Source organism: Brienomyrus brachyistius, chromosome 15, assembly GCF_023856365.1.
Source record: "Brienomyrus brachyistius isolate T26 chromosome 15, BBRACH_0.4, whole genome shotgun sequence".
Lineage (NCBI taxonomy): Eukaryota > Metazoa > Chordata > Actinopteri > Osteoglossiformes > Mormyridae > Brienomyrus > Brienomyrus brachyistius.
The window spans coordinates 15,150,003-15,169,897 of NC_064547.1; the positions used below are offsets into that span (position 1 = coordinate 15,150,003).

General features: G+C 40.8%; 1 protein-coding gene across 1 annotated transcript; it reads left to right on the forward strand.

Annotated features, from left to right (window-relative positions):
* The first annotated feature begins 21 nt into the window (after positions 1-21).
* Positions 22-19,513, forward strand: LOC125709252 (cytosolic phospholipase A2-like). Its single transcript, XM_048977522.1, has 18 exons — positions 22-142; positions 3,647-3,753; positions 4,494-4,575; positions 4,723-4,871; positions 4,964-5,077; positions 5,275-5,312; positions 5,753-5,897; positions 6,494-6,630; positions 7,462-7,684; positions 9,369-9,483; positions 11,105-11,242; positions 12,404-12,493; positions 14,099-14,155; positions 14,444-14,659; positions 15,198-15,382; positions 16,344-16,533; positions 17,146-17,303; positions 17,538-19,513. Exons 2-18 carry the CDS (start codon positions 3,721-3,723, stop codon positions 17,652-17,654), a joined length of 2,187 nt encoding a protein of 728 aa, XP_048833479.1. The 5' UTR covers positions 22-142; positions 3,647-3,720; the 3' UTR covers positions 17,655-19,513.
* The last annotated feature ends 382 nt before the right edge of the window (positions 19,514-19,895 follow it).

Consider the following 19,895-nt stretch of genomic DNA (forward strand, 5'->3'; position numbering starts at 1 on the left):
TAAAAACTGGACTTGCAGGTGTCTTTTAATCCCATTTATCCAGTCATCCTACCAGTTATTGTGCTCGCGCACATCACAACTGCAGTTTTATTCTCGCTCACGCCTGTAAATTCATGCTACTTCAGCCTGGATTTCTGCAGTGGTATGTTTTACTTAAACTTTAATTTCATTAGTGGTGTTATTCCAGACATTTTAGGTTTTGTTAGGAAGCTACTTTTTGTTATTAGTGTGAATTAATGTTTTCAATAAAGAAAATTTCTATACGATAGCAGATTAGGCACTAAAATGTACTTTCTAATTATTTTTATTATTACTTGTCATGTGCCAAAAATTATATAATATGGCATAAAATATAATCTCGGCAGTATTCTCTAATAAGGCACTTAAGACGTTCAGAATGTCTGAGAATTGGTCACAGGTGCGATCAAATAGCGTATCTCTCCCATAGGTGGTGCATTGGTTATTTTGGTAGTATTTTCTGAAGTAAAAAAACGCTACCTGTTGATTTATGGTTTACAAAGTGTAAGCATTGCAGTAAAAATTCTTGGGCAGCATTTTCTGAAAATAGAGATATATCTGTCAGTTCGTGTTATTAGGTAGGCCACCTCGACAAAGCACCGGAACGGAGCGATAACTAGTTTATTGTGCAGGATGTATTGTGCTTTACTGAAGCAGTTCAGTTTTCGGTGGACAAAAGCACAACTGTTTCCAGACTTTAACCTAAAACCTAGTAACTATATATATATGAACGTGTTTTTTCCCGTTCATGTCAATAACTTCTATACCACTGTAACAGTGTTTGAAAAAAAAAAACTGGTTTTAACTTTCAAATCATACCTAATCCACCCATTTGAGTCAGCAAGAACAAAAACAGAACATAAATTTTGAAACGCATTTATGTTATAAACCCATTACATTTATCGCCGTTGTAATAACTAGATCGGCTATTGACAGGAAAATGTACGAGACCAGCTTCATATTTTTATATATACCTGGTCCATAAATTTAATGAAAACATCTTTCTTGATACCGACGTGAACTTCAAGTGTACTCTGATTGCCCTCTGGTGGATTATAACGAGTTTACAGTTTGTCATCGTTCATGTAAATTAGTAATTCAGGTTTTGGTGACAGCGTGTCATGTTTTTACACCTGCTTTAATGAAAGGTTAGCTATTCGTTCTACTTATGGCAGCTAAATTCCGGATGCCATCAAACTCATAAAAGTACAGTTTTTCGCAGCCGAAATGCACGTTTTGCGAGATTTACAGTGTGTTTCTCTACAGTATGCAAGTATAAATATTTTTTTATTGTATTTTATTTTATTTATCCTTTATTTTACTAGGAAGGGAAATATCAGATACCGTTTAGCGTTTAATAAATAGCTAAATAAGTGAAAAAAACATCTTCGTATTGTGTCGTTCCTGTGGGCGTGTCGAATGGTTAGTGGGCGTGTCAAGAGGGGAAAAATGGCGAAGTAGGTGGAGTAACGTACGTAATTTCCTTTGCATTTTCTGAAAACATGGCGGTAAGTGTAAACAAGAATAGGAAATGCATTATATAGTTTGAACATTTGGCATTTAATTATAGATGTCTGTTAGTCATAGTCATTACCTAACGTAGGGTAAATATCTGGTCTCTTTCTGAAATAACGTTTATGGACAGCACTTTCGGCCAATACAAATTACCTTTCGACACGCCTGATTTATTTTAGGCGCCACCTCTTCACACGCCCACCTCTCGACATGCCCACTACTCCAGCCTGCAGAGACTTATTATTGGCGTTACTGGCAATGAATGAAAACCACAAGTCACCAACAAAAGTTTAAAAACAATAATTAAGAGCATTATTAGTTTACGAATGGCTGGCAGTTAATTTGACTAAAATGCATTTTCTCGAACCTTTAAGAAAATTAAAAATTAAACCACATATCTCCGAACTGTCTAACAATAATGTTGTTTTTTATATCCATTAATATGATTCTTGAAATAAGCAATAAGGAGTGAACAATGATTGTTTACTGCGATTACTTAAATGCTTGAAATATTTTAGTAACGAGTTATTTAGTGAGTCTTTTTAGTTTAGCTAGACACTCCTTAATGCTTGCCAGTTCAGGCATATGCTGTTCTCTCCCTAATTAAAACAATACATAAAGTCTGAAAATCAAGTTAAAAAACACAATGGCTGTAGAAGACGCTGGGAGTGTTTATCAGTACCAAGGATGCAAAAAAACATACCTGTGTTCTTAGCAATAGCGTTCGTGCTAACTTGCCTCCAATTAACAAACTCGATGACAGAGAACAAACTAACTGTGGGTTGAGACAATGCGTACTTGCTGTTCCACTATGTTGATTGCCCAGCTGATTACCCCAGCCATAATTTCCTTAACGTTTACTGTAGTGTATAATACATGTGGCACCTAATCGAAATGTCTAGTATAAATCACTAATTATGCTTGGTATAATTATATTTCTTTTTTTCATAAATAAAATGTACACTTAATATATTCATGCTTATTTCTTCAACTCTGTTCAAATGTAATATGGGGGTGTTAGCCAATCCACAAGCCACAACGTAAATAACCGTGGCAAAATTCAGTCTGATAGGAATGACTGAAGTGTTACTGACACAATGCTTTGTTCTTCAGTACTGGTACTGTACTTTGACCATGGAACATGACATTAAACACATATGCGAGAACACAAGAACGGTTGAGTATGCATACAGTATTGATGAACATCCTTTATCTTGTGAACACAATGGCGGTTCTGGTATACTTGCTGTCCTCGGTGAAATCTCAGCCAACTACAAACATGTGCAGTTGTGTTGGTGCTCCATGGTATTACTTTACTGATGCCATCCTGGGAATTGCCCATCTAGCCCTTGCCAGGATCTGCAGAGGTATGACCACAGTAACTCTAAAAGTATTTGATAAATCAATTTCACAACATTACGTGGATGAAGATATGTATGTCATACAGTTGTGGTAAGAAGTTTACATGCACTCAGGGCGATGAATGTCATATTAATTTTGTGTTTTTAATGATTTGTTTGAACCGTTAATTTTTTCAGGGTGGAATGCTTACACAACATACATTGTCAGTGATCTTTAAAAACAAGAATTTGGTGCACAAGTTTGAATTTATGTTGGATTTTGAACATTCAGCACCACCAGGTCTGACATTTTACTGAAGGGATTTGCTCTAGAATTTCCTTCACTAAAAACTTTGGTCAGCAGCTACTACAGATTTCAAACTATCATCTCCACTGCCCCAACACAATCTAGTCCTTTGAGATTTTTCATGTTACACCTGGTGTTTGTGAAAGTGTGTATAAAATATCAAAAAACTCTTAAAAAAAAAAAAAAAAAGATCCCTTTGTGTCCCATGTTCCTTCCTCCACCCCTGGTTGTCCTGTTTAACCCCTCCCCTATTCCATGTCCTTTCTGCCACGCTCCAACCCTAGACTGGATCGTAGCATGGCTACATGGGTTTATTTTCTGTTTATTAAAATAAAGCAGGCTGATTCACTTCATACTTGAACAGATATTACTGCGTTTTTTAAATTACTATGTACTATGTGATGTAACTGAGTGTCACTGAGGACTTTCCGTCCAGCTGACTTCATACTTTCATATTTGTTGCCAGAGTCAGTCTTTGCCTGACACACCCACCGTTCTCGCAGCTGCCCATCCAGGAGCACCTCTTCCCTGTGACTGCCAATGTCTGCCATGGTCCCTTATCAGTATATAATTGTAAGTCAGTACGTATGCTCTGGAGTGGACACAGACACAGAAAAAAAATAAGTTTGATTATGTATATTTAGTAGTAAATTGAATTATTAGTAAATTTCTAAATTGGCCTTAGTGTGTGATTGTATGGTGGACTGGCATTATCTTCTTAGGATAGGGGCACCATGACACTGTACCAGAGAAAGGTTTCATGGGAACTTAATGAACAGATGTCATAGTAATTTGAATGATACCCACATTTTTGCAACTTACTATGTTAAGAATAAAGATCAACAAAAATGATCTTTCCAAATTTCACGTACATATACTCTAATTTCCTTGCTATGGTCAACAGGTATGATGAGTTAGTATTTAAAGTAATACTAAAATAATAATGAATACATCTACACATAAATGTGAAAAATCAGTATTTTAGCTGAAATTAATATCTTTAAATTTTACAATGCAAAGCCCCCTCCAAAGCTTTTGAAAGTACTTGCTAAAGTTCCTTAAGAAATTCTGAATGAAATTCACTGCTTTTAGGTTCTGGCAGGTTTCTAATGAATCAGACATTTTTCAGCAATGTACTATATTAATAGTATATTAATATAAGAACGTACTGTGTTAATCTGACTGAGTTATGGATAGAATAAAAGCCAGCAGAGTGGAATCCATTCTAGTTTTCCGGTGTCGTGTTTTTGGCTTAGGATGATGTCATTGGTGGGCAAACCGTCAATGTTTGCAAGTGATGTTGCATTTTACAGGTGGAGAACCAGCACTCGCATAAGTTCAGAGTCACGGTTGTGAGGGCTGAGAACGTCACCAAGGGAGGGTGGGGTGATTATTGTAAGTACAAAGATACTTGTTGAGTTTTCTCTAGAAATCCTCACCCTTGGATTTCAAAAAAAGATTCCTGGTTGTCAGTTGTGTTTACATTTTCTGGAAAGTACTATAAATATCAATCATCCTGTGCACCATTCTTTGTGCTCACAGTGGACATCCCAGATCCTTACGTAGAGCTGTGTGTACCAGCTGTCTCTAAAACCAAAAAACGGACAAAGCACATTGACGGCAGCGCGAGTCCAGAATGGAATGAAACGTTTGAATTCATACTGGACCCTAGTCAGGAGAATGTTCTAGAGGTACAGCTTCGGTGCAGCTGTGCTGCTGATTGTGCTGTAAATGCTGAAATACCCAGTGATGCGATACTGTTATTTTATTGTTGCATTTGTAGGTCACGCTAATGGATGCCAACTACGTTAAAGATGAAACACTGGGAACCGCATCGTTTACTGTCTCTGATATTGAAGTGGGACAAACACGACTGATTCCCCTCCTGATTGGTAAAGTAAGGATCTTTAATGAATATAAAAATCACATTACAGTTTTTGTTGGCAAAGGATTATGGGAAAAGAAGGAAGTTCCTTTAGTTTGCTGTTCTGCTGCTTTTAGATCCCTGATATTCCCTGAATATCGGCGTCTTGGCGCTTGTCACTTTGTTGAAGCTGTCAGTTTGACGTTAACATGTTTGCGTTGTTTTGACAGGCTACCAAGGTGTATTTAGAGATGACCCTGCAGGTTTGGTATGTATTTGTAGTGACAAACGTCGCACAGTTTGATGGTCAGTTTTGTTTGAATTACAGCCTGAGTCAATAATCAGACACTGATCCCCTGGAATATGACTTTCACTTTTCCTCCAAGATCTTAGCTGTCAAAACTATTAATTTGAGGTGATACTCAAGAAGCAGAGGACCAGAATACCAATTTTTAATTTTTTTGGTAAAGTAAGGGCATGGGTTACGTAACGGCAACTTCTCTGTTTATGTTTAGTCTTCCTGTTTAACTTAGTCACTTTCATAGCATTCAAGTTACCACTTAAACCTTGATGTGGCCGCTCTATTCATACAAATGTTTGTATATCACTTAGTCAGACCTAAAAGCATGTTTATAGAGGGTCTCCGAGGCTTACTTAGTGTAATAATGCTTTACTGAAGCCTCCACACCACTTTCCTGGCCTCCTTAGTTCCATCAAGGATCTTCGCCTGAGCTTGGCTCTCTGCGACAAGGAGAAGCTCTTCCAGGAGGCTCGTCGGCAGAAGGTCATGCTGGGAATCCAGAAGCTTTTGAAAACAGAGAAGAGTTGCTTCCTCCCCAGCACCCCACAGGAAGTATGTCCCTATGTCGTTAGCTCATCCCACCTCTTCCGAGTCTCATACTGCATCTTAAATGGCCCTCATTGGGATGCAAAATAGTGAGTCGATAGCATGTTTAGATGGGCTTAGCTGTTAACATTAACAAACATTGTCAAACTTCGTATGGCAGCGATATATACGAAATCACCAAAACAACTGATGCAGAACATGTACAGTATGTACAGCATTATATTTTTTAACAATAAGGGATACTAGCAAATATTCTTCGGTGGTTGAGCACTTGCCCCTCAAAGTCTCTGCACAACCATAGTCATTTACGTACGTAGTAATAATTCTGCTTTAGCCTCTTAAGTACAGCCAGCAGTTTCCCCTTTTTCACGAGCTCACCCATGTCACAGCACATTTTACTTGGTTCACTCCTGGGTGCCGTCAATTAAAAAATATAAACATAAGAATTAGCACATTGTTTCAAATGCACACGCTTGTTTATCACCATAACTGGTATCCCTAGGTCTTACAACCAATACTTTGGGTTGTCTTGATTATGGGAATTTAAACTCTGGCTTGATTCACTTGAACTCAGTTGTTCTGGTAACTGCTTTTTTGTCCAGGTGCCAGTGATTGCCGTCATGGGGTCTGGAGGTGGGTTCCGGGCCATGGTGGGCTTTGCTGGCGTGATGAAAGCTCTCTTTGAGTCTGGAGTTCTGGACTGTACCACCTACATAGCTGGGCTCTCTGGATCCACCTGGTGAGTGTCATAAATAACACTGAAAGGAAAATGGGAGAGATCAGGGGAAGAAATCCTTCTTTATCACTGCATGGTGCGCTAGGAATGTTAGCTGGCCAAGTGCCTCTTCAGTGCTTCACTGCTTGTCTTCTGCTGTGCAGCTGTAACTAAGCACACCCTGTAAACGAACCATAAGTGCTCTGCCTCCCCAACCTTATGGCAGGTTGCGACTCCCCAGATACAGCAGGACAGCCTGTGGTCCAAGAGATTCTCTTGGGACTCATGAGTGTCTCATATAACCAACAAAAACACTACAAGTATTCAGTGGTAACACAGTTTCTGTCCACTAATCTGCGTGTTAAGTCGTGGCCCTTGAATCGCATGATAATACTGTTTCCTTGGCCAACTCGAGTACCAATCACAATGGCTCAGCGTCCTTCTCCTTCTTCCGCCTTACATGAAATGAGAAGAGAGGAGTGGCCATGTACACTAAATAGCCGTTTTCACAATTATTCATCTTTAATATTGGGATATAACGGTCCACAATCAATCAGTGCTCTACTTTTTAAGATAAGTCTTGACTGTACTGTAATATGTTACGGTAATAATACTTGGGATATTGAAATGTAGGTGAGTACATAAATCTGTTTCTAGTACTGCACCTTAAAACTAATGATATTGTAAGAATCAAATTAACTAGCTACATAGCTTATACATAGTTGATATATTGGGGTTGCAGTGAAAAATAGGGTACCTTTGCAGGAAGGCTTGCATATAGAACTTGGCAAACGGGGACAGGAGTGACAGCTGAGCCCCCTACCCTGACCGATCGTCTCTCTTTTGAATCCTCAGGTACATGTCCACACTGTACTCCCACCCTCATTTTCCAGCCAAAGGCCCCAGCGAGATCAACCAGGAGCTGAAGAAGAGTGTGGCCAACTCTCCGATGCGACTGCTGACGCTACAGCACATCAGTCAGTACGTCCACGCGCTGCAGTCCAAGAAGGCCGCTGGGCAGCCTGTCACCTTCACAGACGTCTTCGGCATGCTCATCGGGAATACCCTCATCCCTGGGGTAAGCAGAAGCCTTCCTCTCAGTGTACGGTTATGGCTGATACTCGCCCCACTGCTATATTACTGTCTGCCACGGAGGCTCTGAGGGCTGTAGCATCCCATCTTTTCCTCCTGCTCTTCATAATACACAGATTTCATCTTGGTCGCCTCCCTTGACTTCAGGCTGGAGGATGGGCTCTGACTTTTCTATCTGCTTATGCGATAAACATCAGATCAGATTAATCGCTCTTCGTGGAGACTTTGGGTGTCCATTGTTGTAGTTGGGGAATTCAATGCTCATATTGACCTGGAAGGGTGCGATTGGAGGGAATGGTCTGCCCCATGTGAACAAAGATGTTGCCCTATAGTTATATTATTATGCTCTAGCCACAGTTTGTCTAACGAACACCATGTTCAAGCATAAGGATGTTCATAAGTGCGCCTGGAATCAGAACAGCTCATTGATCAATTCAGTAGTTGTATCACCAGATCAGGTGATGAGAAGTTCTGAACTCTCAACTGATTAGCACCTGAAGGTGAGTTGGATTAGATGGTGGGGGAAGATGCTGGACAGATCTGGTCGACCAAAACATAGTGAGGCTGTGCTGGGAACATTTGCCAGGGACCCTGGTCTAAGAGATCTTCAATTCACACGTCTGGCAGAACTTCTCTTGCATTACAAGGTAGATGGAGGCATTGACCCATGCCTCCACTGCTGAGGTGGTTGTGCGGAGCGGCGGTTGTAAGGTTGTTGGTTCCTGACACGATGGCCACCCCTGAACCCATTGGTAGACACCGGTAATAAAGGGAGCCCTCAGTCTGAAAAAGGAGGCCTTCCAAGCTTGGTTAGTAGCTGACAGGTACTGGCATCGCTAGGGCTGAGGTCACTGAGGTAGAGAAAAAACTCGTCAGGGCCCTGGAGGTGAATGAGATGTGCCATGAGTTCTCAGCCGAAAAAGGGTGAATTGGTCGTCTAAAGGAAGACTAGGGCGAGACATTGACAGGCAGATCAGTGTGGCGTCAGCAGTTATGCAGACACATACTGGTCTGTTGTGATGAAGAGAGAGTCAAAAGGCAAGCTGTCCATTTGCCAGTCGATCTACATTCCTGTCCTCACCTATGATTACAGGCCAAATGCATGGGTAGTGACTGAAAGAATGAGACTGTAGATACATGCAGTGGAAATAAGCTTCCTTCGCAGGAGGTCTGGACACCGTTTTAGAGGGAGGGTGAAGAACTCAGACGTTCAGGAGGGGCTCAAAGTAGGCCCCTGCTCGAAAAGGATCCAGCTGAGATGGTTCAGGCATCTGTGTAGGATGCCTCCCTGGAGAGGTGCGTCGGAGGAGACCCCAGGGGAGACCCCAGGGGAGACCCCAGGGGAGACCCAGGACATGCCGGAGAGATTACATCTGGTCTTGGAATGCTTTGGTATCCCCCCAGAGGAACTGGAGAAGGTGGCTGGGGAGATGGAGATTTGGGCATCTCTGCTCAGACTACCCCATGACTTGGATCTGAATAAGCTGTGGAGAATGTATGGATGGTTGTTTGAATGTGTGGCCAACAATGGATTCACATCCCATCCAGGCTGTATCCCTGCCTCGCGCCCTGTGCCTTGTGCTTCCTGTGAGCACTTATGGAAGATAAAGCCACTGGCCAGTTGGCATTTATTGTACATGAACCATATCAGAGCTCCATTTACTTTCCAGTGTATGGACAGGAAGCTGAGCCAGATGGCGGAGAAGGTGGATGATGCCCGGAACCCGCTGCCCCTCTTCACCTGTTTGCACGTCAAGCCTGACGTGTCAGAGCTCATATTCGCAGGTCTGTGTTGGTGTGTGTCTGTGTGGCTCCTAATGGGCTCGGCGATACTTCATTGTTATTCTATTTTGTTGAAAATATACATATGTATTACAGTATGGAGTGTAATGTTAACTGAATTACAATTAAGGTAACGTTAACTGAATTACTTTTCAGATGATACGGAACGGTCTAGTAAGATACTTAGAGATCTGTAATTTGTTGTTTTACATGTGTCTGGAAAAGTTAATGGATTAGTGGATTGATGGTACAGGAACTATGAATTGAAGTGATATTTCTTGGAACCCATTCAGTAGGTTTAAGCATCCGGAATTTCCAGTGCACTTTTCACTTTTTGTCCGGCTTCCTTCGTCTCATTGCTAGTTCAGGCCTGGATCTTCTTCCGGGCCGACAGGGAATTTAGTAGCTGTGAGACACGACTGCTGTTGCTTCACACTGTTCCCCCGGGACGTAGGCAAGGTGCTTCAGCCGGCTGTGCATACAGGCATTCTGCAGAGGTGGTGCTGGGGTGTGAACTGTGCATTCCAGTGAACGATGCATCACCCCTCAGATCGGCACCGGCCCTCTTTTGTGGTGTTGTATGACTAATGGTTATTATTTGACTGGAATTTAAGTTCCAGCGGAGCTGACGCCCTGCGCTGTGGACGCCTTCTGTGAGAGTATGCAGGGGCAGTACAAAAAAAATGGAAAAAAATAAAATAAAAAAACTGCAAGTAGAAAATCAAAGATGTGTTTTCTAATTAATCTGTCCAGAGTAAAGAAGCTGTTAACAAGGTATTAGAAAGCCTGAATTGAAAAGGTTTTCATAATATTTAATTTTATATTAGTCTTTATATTTGTATTTTATATTCTTCCCAGTCATTGTGTTTCACAACAATTTACATTCCATGCAAATTTTGTGAAAAATGCTGATCTGAAAAATGAATCTATAACAATATACTAGCTTCATATACTCACCTTCAAATACGCAAAACTTTCAGATTCATTTCCAAAAAGATTGGAATCTGCATAATTAGCAAACCTAACTGGAGCCAGCGGTATTGGCTAATCAAGCAGGGCTTGTCTGAATTGTTTGGTTGTGATTGGTGAGTCGATCCCATTTTATAATGCATAACAAGTACAAACTGAAAACGTTCATTGAGTTTTCAGCATGGAATTGTTTTTGATGAAATATAATTATAAAATGTTAATATAACTTAAAAACGTATTAATTTATTCTGAAACTTTACAGATGCGTGGAAGAATGCAGCTATTAAAGGAAATGCAATCAAGAATTTCATGCTAATAATTTTCCAATATTTTCACCCACCTTATATTGTATTATTTATTATTATTATTATTATTATGGAGTATCTTTACCTCAAACACATGTTGCCTAAATGTTTAATTTTGAAGAACTGTTATAAAAAGTTTTGAAGATAATTACACAAAATTCACTGGAAACTCCATGGAGGCTGATCAATGGACCTGCTCACGTCAATTTCAGAAACATGACAGCGGGTCCATCAACTCTTTCCACGTTCGCGGTGAACTGAGCTGTATCGCTCTAGCCTCAAAGAAACCTGATAAGCAAATGTGCATATCCATGAATTTTGTGTTTTGCATTTCATGTTTGGCTGGGCAGACTGGGTGGAATTCAGCCCATATGAGATTGGGATGGTGAAGTATGGAACCTTCATGACCCCTGATCTCTTTGGGAGCAAGTTCTTCATGGGATCAGTGGTGAAGCGTTTTGAGGAAAGCCCCCTTCACTTCCTCATGGGTAGGAGACACGGGGGTTCCTGAAGCACTGGGAGAGATGCTGACTGGGTGGCATCTGACCACTTTCTCCAACTCCAGGTGGGAGCATGAGGTTCTTCGTTCTTCAGGAGCACTCACCCCTCCCATGTTTCATGGGTTTATCTCATAGGCCCATAAGACGGTTGTACTTTGTCCTCAAATGAGAGGAAGAGAACAATTAATATAACGGATCAGATACTTCGGTGATTTCACAAAAGCAGCCGCTGTCATAGAGGCAGAGATCTGTTCTGTTCTATTCTATTCTGTTTTTTTACTTTTACTGCTAGACTTCTCTTGATTGCCATCGATTAAAGCACATTGGCAGACAATTGACACTGAGCAATCTGCATATTTCAAATTAGACACTTGCTGACATGTGGAGATTTATGACAAATTATCCTGCGCTTTGATTTCTTAGTTCCAGCTATGTGAGCTAACAGTTCAGCCACATAAGGTAAAAGATAAGGACTGTCCCACGCTATTGTTATGTTCAGCTGTGACATATTCGGGGGGAGGGTGGGTGAAGCAGGGCAATACTGGGGGGGTGGGGGACTTGCAAATGCAGATGACTCGAGCACTGAGGAATCCAGACATTTGTGAGCCGTAATTTGTCACTGTCTGTGTAGGTGCAGCAAATATTACGTTTATATTACGAGTCTGATCTCTTGCAGTGACTCTGCAGGTCGTCACTTTTACAAAGAGAAGCATTGCAGTTTTGTTGGTCCACCTGTCATCACTACATTTGTTTCCACATGCATGACGTAGCTTAACTAGAAAGCAGTTACTAATGCAAACGTATACAGTTGTATGTAAAAATACAAATTGATTCTCACTGTATACAGTTAGTTACCAGTAAATGAGTCTGAAATGGGGTCAAAAATATTGAGTATTTATTAATTAGGCCTCATAAATAATATAATTCAATGCCAGGGGTTTATAACTAGAATTTTTCTTCTGTGTTGATTTTAAGGTAAGTGATTTTGAAGTGTATTTCTGTACAGCTGGGTTGCCATGATTGAGCCTCGGCATTCAACCTTTATCCACCTACGTTCAAGCGAAGTGCAGAGGCGGCTGCTATGTTCAGATGGGATCCAAAGTGGAGGAAGCAGTAGCAGATGTGCTATGGGATGTTTGTCTCACACAGGGGTGTGGGGCAGTGCCTTCGCCATACTGTTTAATCGACTCCTTGGAGGCCAAGCCCACAGAAGGGGGAGCACCCTAGAAGAGGAGCTGGGTAAGAGGCATTTCCTGCTTTGGGTTTGTGTCTATATGCACACATAAACACACAGACAGCTCTGTATACACAGGCTTATAAATATTACATCGTATTTGAGAGCAGTACCGTAACCAGAGGCAGAATCTATGCACTAATAAAGACACGTAACCGCAGGCCAATCTCCTACATGCTTTTGCTCACATGGTTTCTATTGTCCTTTGAAGATTCTGGTCAGCGTTAGCCGTCACGCACAAGCACCAAACACAAACAGGCTCAAGCACCTGATTGGCAGCTGATTCATGAGTTCATCTCACATCCATCACTTTTCTATTTGGCTGTAGCTTGTTTTGGGTACATTTTCAAATCAAATATTCAAGCTCTTATGTTTCATAAATACCACAAAATTTATCGCAAAAATTCAGATCTGTGATTTTTTTTGTGTTCCAGTATCATTCAGCCCTACTCAAAACGCACAATTTACCGTCAAAAATAAAATAACTTAGCTATAAGGTATTTACCATATTTTGTATTATGTAAGATGATGTAGCTAAGCAACGGGGCCGGGCCTTTGTTTTTGTGGCGATTATTTTGAGATGCAGGAATTATAGAAAGTAAATTAAGCTAAATAATTAAAGTCAAAGTGATGACCAGGATAGGCTACTCCAAGAGGCTAAAGACCACATAGCTTACAGTTATCTGAACCTAACCTCCATGGATGCCTTTGGAGATGCACTGCAGTCATGCTGTTGTGATATTTAAGTTCTGAAATGCTCCCACACCTCTTGGCTTTTGCTGTCCTTGTGTTTGGCCCATCGTCTGCTATGCTCCGTCTTCCTTTTGCCAACAAGGCAAGTTTCAATCAGTGCTTTATTTAAAATCGATTCATTGAGTTTAATCGGGAAATCAGGATAGCTCTAGTTCAGGCAGAATATACTGCCGGGTTAGTGAAGTCCTACCCACAGGAACGTAGTTTGTAACAAAATCATTATGGAATGAGATGACGTCCAGCACGCTGATTTGCCCTTTCAAACCCGTTCTAGGGGCTGCTGTGTGTTTATTGCTGTACGGAAAGAATGCTGATTGAGCCTCCTCAAAGGTCAACGTGATTTGTTAAACTTCTGGCCTTTGCGGGACTGACACAAGTCATCAGAAAAAGCAGTTGACTGTTTGCTTAATGAGCAACTGTGATATGTGACATTCATGCAGTGACGTTGCCGTGGGTATTTGTTTATGTATCTTACACTGTTGGTGTTACTTTAACAGATGTAATATTGTAGTTTATGTCAGCATAGCCATTTCAAAAGTTCTCAAAAATTCACCCCAGTATTTGCAGCAACCATCCAACATACCCATTAATTTGTGGACTTGATCATTAGCATATCATATTTGGCTAATCTATATTCATTAAGTTAATGGATTAATTTTGCTCGTGGTGTAATCTAACAAAAGGTGCGGTCCCAAAGGGGCGGTCCCAAAGGGGTGTTCTTCAAGCTTTCTGGAGAACAATAATAATGATGTTTTATTGTGTTGAAGCCCCTTTGCAAATATTCTAATGTTAAAGTTTTTTAGCTAGTTTTTTATATATTGTAGTTTGTAAACCTGTGAAACATTTTGGTTTTACAGAACATATTAAGCCTGTGCATATTGTGGGAGAAGGTGATGAAGATGAAGATGGCCGAGGTCAGAATCACATGGAGATAAGTCTTGTCTCTCTGTGCAGATGTACTGTAAGACACATACCTACTGGTTGCTATTGCTGTTTTTCTTTGTGTTCAAAATGCAGTTATATATAAAGCTATTTGTCTGGGTAGTATGTGTATATGATATGCATGAGCCAAATGTTGTCTGTGTAGGACACATACCTGCTGTGTTGAATTGATGTTTTAGTCTTGAGTCTACAATACCTTTAGGCACTTGTATTGTATTTACTGCCTGGATTTGACCCTTAAGAATGTTTTTTGGCAACAGGCAATGACTCACACCCTCAGGAGCAGAACAGCTGGCCTCCTCGCATGTTCACCTCTCTGATCAGCAACTCTGCCGTCTTAAAAAGCCGGGAAGGCCGGGCCAGTAAGGTGCACAACTTCATGTGGGGCCTCAGGCTTAACACCTTCGTGCCGTACTCGCCCTTTGGGGGCCTCAACAAAGAGGCGTCGGCTGCACCAGACGCAGACGCTGTCAAAGGTCTGAGACCAGTTCAATCTGTCTTTCTGACCATAGACTCAGTAGTGAACGACATCGATGAATCGTCTTCAAACTAATCACAAGTGGTTCGCGAGCCTCGTGTGAGACGTTTTGGCTGTAATGGCTTATGTGGTCCATACTGGGTAGAAGGAACATAAGCAAAACAAACCTCATGCTTGACTATAAAACATTCTTAGGGCTAATTTCTTCCATATAAAATAAGAACCTTACGTTGGACAGCCTAGTGGACAGTGTTATCTCACACATCCTGGGTTTGGGGATCAAATCCTGCTCCCATGTGCTGTGTGGGATAGAAACACTTTTACTCCACTCTTGTTGAACAATTTTGTTTTTGTCGATCATTTTTTAAAAAAGGTTTCTTACACTTCAGGATATTTTCTGAGGCAATACTTATAAGGAAAGACAAATTTCTGGTGGATCGACAATCAGTTATCAGGGTTTAGTCTGCTATACCACATCTGTGCCACCTGCTAACTCTCTGGTTCCCCTTTCTCTCTGTCGTTAATCCTGGAAACAGAACCCAATGAGTTTAATCGCATCTATGAGCCTCTGGATCCAAACAGCAAGAAGATCTATATGGTGGACAGCGGTCTTAGCTTTAACCTCCCCTACCCGCTCATCCTCAGACCACAGAGGGAAGTGGACCTCGTAATATCTTTCGACTTTACCGCTAGACCGAGTGATTCCTCTCCACCCTTTAAGGTCAGCAATTTGACATTGATTTGAGATCAATTGAGGTATTCAAGATCCTCTGTTCAACTAAAAATTATGTCAGGGCACTAAAATTATACTATAAATATGACTTACTAGTAACTCTGCTGTTCACCCTTTATCTATATTTAATACATCTTTCCAACAATTAAAAAACTAAGAAACATCGATTGTTGAATCATTTACCAGAATAACATTCTGCTTTGTGTGCCATCATATGTCATAATTTGTCCAAGTTGAGGAGTTTTGATTAAGTTTTTTAAACCAATTAAATATGTTGTGTTGGTGAGTGGGGAGGCATGGTAACACCACTGCCTTACACCCCCAGGACTGTGGTTTCAGTCTCCGCCTGGGTCTTGTGTGGAGTTTGCATGTATTCCCTCTGTCTTTGTTGGGTTTTCCCCAAGGACCCGGGTTTCTCCCCATAGTCCAGAAACATACTAAGGTGAATTGGAGTTACCCAGCTAACCAGAGGTGTGAATGTGTGTGTGACATGCGATGGGTTAGTGCCCCATGCTGGCTTATTCCCTGCTCTGTACCTGTAACTTCTGCGATTGGCTCTGGGTCCCTGCAACCCTGCATAGGACAGGCAGTGGATGGAAAATGCGCGGATGTTGAAGAGCATTTCGGTATTTTCAGTTCCAGCAAAGCCATACACCAGTGGGCAAAATTGTGGAAACATCTAACATTTTTGGCATTACGTTTTAAAAATTGGTAAACCAATGTAGGTGATAAAGTTTATAAACAAACAAAGAATGTTTGCAAATATCATATATTGGGGAAATTAAATAAGGAACTGGAATAAAGTTCTGCAATGTCTAAAAATTGGAAGTGTTTCCACAATTTTGCCCACTGGTGTATGTTTATAAATGAAAATACTGAATGTATTACTGTACTGTGTTGTTTGTATAGTTTCTGGAGAAATTACTGAACCTCTGACCTTTGTCCTCAGGAGCTTCTCTTGGCTGAGAAATGGGCCCGTCTGAACAAGCTGCCCTTCCCCAAGATTGACCCCAAGGTGTTTGACCGAGAGGGCCTTAAGGAATGCTACGTCTTTAAGCCTGAAGACGGCCAGAAAAACTGCCCCACCATCATCCACTTTGTGCTGGCCAATATTAACTTCAGGAACTTCAAATCTCCAGGTACTTCAGGCACTTGGTATCTTGAAACTACGAAAGGTGTAATGGAAAGACTGAAGTGCGTGTCGCATAGTAACATGAAAAGGGCAGCGCTTGTGATGTCCAGGACTGAGGAGAGAGTGTGTTTCCTTAATATTATTATATGTATACAAAAAAATCTACTTTTATTTTAAAGATTAGATTAGATTAAACTTTATTGCCATTGTATGAATTACAAGTACTCAGGCAACAAAAGGCAGTGCAGCTCTGTTTGAGGGATGAGGGACCTCATCACTGTGCTTCTCTAAGGAAATCTTTTGTAAAAGGTGAAAGATTTGCATGAGATGAAGAGAAACCGATGCAATAATGTGACTCTTCAAATATTCCACATTAATAATTTGATGATTTTAATGTTGTTGTTAAAGCAGTTTTATTAATTTTAATAAAATAAATTTTATAATTCAATTTGTGGATTAAAATACAGACGAAAATGTAAGTTTCTCCACAGCACCATAGTCCTATGGATAACATTCAGTTATCCAGAAAACGGCACAATCCGGCAATTGAATGTGCTGGCATAATGAATACAATGTTTTATTGTCAGCACTAAGCAATCCTGCTGCTGGTTTTGTCCAGGTGTGCCTCGGGAGAGTCAAGTGGAGCAGGAGTCTGCTGACTTTGACATATTCGATGATCCAGAAAAAATCTATTCCACGTTTAACTTCCACTACTCCACTGAAGCCTTTGCTCGACTGCATGACCTCATGGAGTTCAACACTCTGAACAACATCCAGGTTTGTTGAGTCCCATCTTCCCCGCGTAACTGTGATCATCATCGCAGACTCTGGAGACCTTTCCACACTGCACTGCTAAGTTTTAGCGGTCAGACTCCTTAGATAGCAAGGGGCACATGTTTCTCAGCTACAACACAGCCATTCGTTGTGTGATAGGCTACGATTTCTGATCTGTGACGGCAGAGAATTAGTTCCCTGTGACATCTGCTCCAGTGTCCCTGTTTGCTTTTCCAGGTGATCAAAGACGCCATCAAGCACTGCGTTTTGGAGAGGAGGGGTAACCCGCCGTGCGCCCCCACCTCCCCTGGAAATCGAAATGAAATCAAAAAGAAGGCAGTTTCTGAGGAGTGAACCTTGTGGGAAAGCTGGCCTGTAACAGACACATCCTTAAACTGTCTTTGGAAGCTTACTTAATTTCGCAATAATGGTGCAGATTTACTGTTTCATAAAAAAGTCCATTGACAATCAATGATTAACATAACTGCAAATATGTTCCACACGTGCATCCTCTTTTTATTAAGTGCCATTACTTTTTTGATTTGACGCATTCAGTTCTGTTCTTTCCATTTTCCTTTTAATTGTAATTGTAGTCACTGGCTCCCAAAGGGATACTAAACACAAATGTCTGGTGTTTTATGTTACTGCAAAGATGTTACTACTCAATTAATTTAATACTTGAAATTAATGTTTTACTTTAAAACTTCCGGTTGTTTGTAATGTGATATATCATTTTTGTAAATAATTGACTGAAATAATGATTTTTGTTATAACACTGGTACATGAACAATATTTTTATTGAATTGAACAAACATCCCAATCCATTCTTTGAGCCACGTATATAACTAACTGAACCTGCTTTGCTCATAACGTTTACGAAGATGCTTACTGGGTCAGAGAGATTTAGTGACAAGATGCCTGAGACCAGGGTGTAGAAGAAGGTTAGGAAAAGATGAAGCTGCTTCAGCTACAGGTATGTGGTTTAAATTGTTCATAATGACGACAGAGTTTAATGCAATGACTGCAATTACACATGACAGGGTCGTGCAATTGCATCTATCAGCCCCCTAACCATTGTTTTGTGTGTCATTGTATCAGTTAATGCAAACGTGTTTTTGCTGGAATTCAGTTGCCCACAGAGGGACTGTATCCATAGGAATCAGGAATATGTGATTCTCATGGCAAGAGATACAGCTGTATTGACAATTACACATTTTCCTAAAAATTGCACATCTAGTCCAGGGTTCCCCAGTTATTTTTCCCCCAAGGGTAAAAACTTTGGGGAGTTGGTGCTGACAATAAAATTTGCCAGGCGCCGGGGTGGCTATTGCTTGATCTGGAATAAACTGTATTTTGGGAAACGCTTAATGTCATACATTTAAGGAGAGGGGACAGTGCTGTTGTATTGCTGTTTTCACTTACTAACACGTGTATCTAGGAGATGTTCCTCCTGCAGTCAGTGTGTATCTTTTAACTCATGCTAGCTAGTTTTAGTCACAGTTTCTGTGACATCAGCGACGACTCAGTGCGTGTAAATACCATGGGAACCTAAGATGTAATGGTCTCCAGTGCGTGATTCATTGTTATAAAGTTCCCTAAAAACCTACAGCAATATGTGTATTTATGTTGGTAAGTCAGTTTCACAGTTAAGCATTTATTTCCAGATGTGAAATAATACATTGGCTGTATGATGAAATCTAACATGCTGAACATTGCAAGGACATTTTTGTTTAGCTTTCCTTGCGTGACTGTTGGTTTACTCTGTGATCAGGTGGGACAGAGACATTGTTACACCAACACTGAGCACATTAGTGCTCAGAATGAATCATCCACCGAAAAGCAGGCCGCTGCCTTATTTGGAATGTTTCCATACACTACACTACACTACACTACACTACATAACACAGGACATAAAACAAACCCTTAGCGTGTGTTCTTCTACATGTTTGTCAATAATATAATAATTATAGACATTTCACATCATCCTGTCGCATTTATGCATTTTCCAACTAACCACCACAGGACATGGATATAAAATCTGCTGTTTTATTACTAAAGGTATTAGAATCTAATAGTTTTGTTCAGCATTTTGCTAACATCTGTGAGTCAGAAACAGTTGACTGATTACAGGGAAATGTGTTTTTTTTTTTTTTAATGCTGTCACTGATGATTGTGCACAAGTTGTAGCGTGCAATTAAAAAATATTACTTTCATTTATTTTGTGAACTCAATATGTTAACACTAGCGATTTTAACTTGGTAAATGTCAGGACCTGTTCCCGTCATGTGCCTGTGTGACCAGTAGGTGTCACTGGTCACCACATCACTCCCTAATATGTTGATTCCTTGCACCTGTCACCCCATAAGCACTCATTAGTTGTGTAAACAAGTGTCTGCCTGCCTTCACCTCACTCCCCTGTCTGCTCATTAAAGTCAGGGTTAGTGTTTAATGTGCCTTGTGTTCCTGGATTCTCCCTTCTCTCCATGACGACCAGAGAGGTTGAGTGGTACCTTGGGTTGAGCTTAGTAGCCTGGACCTGTCAATCATCGGTGATGATGTCATGGGGGAGCTACTAAGCTACAAACCTCTTGATCT

What these genes read in the sequence shown, in the direction of transcription:
- LOC125709252 (XM_048977522.1), top strand. Translation starts at nt 3,721, where the DNA reads ATGTCTGCCATGGTCCCTTATCAGTATATAATT. An exon ending in TCCCCAGCACCCCACAGGAA is followed by an intron (nt 5,898 to 6,493) that starts GTATGTCCCTAT and finishes TTTTTTGTCCAG; the next exon opens with GTGCCAGTGATTGCCGTCAT. An exon ending in CCCCCTTCACTTCCTCATGG is followed by an intron (nt 11,243 to 12,403) that starts GTAGGAGACACG and finishes TGTCTCACACAG; the next exon opens with GGGTGTGGGGCAGTGCCTTC.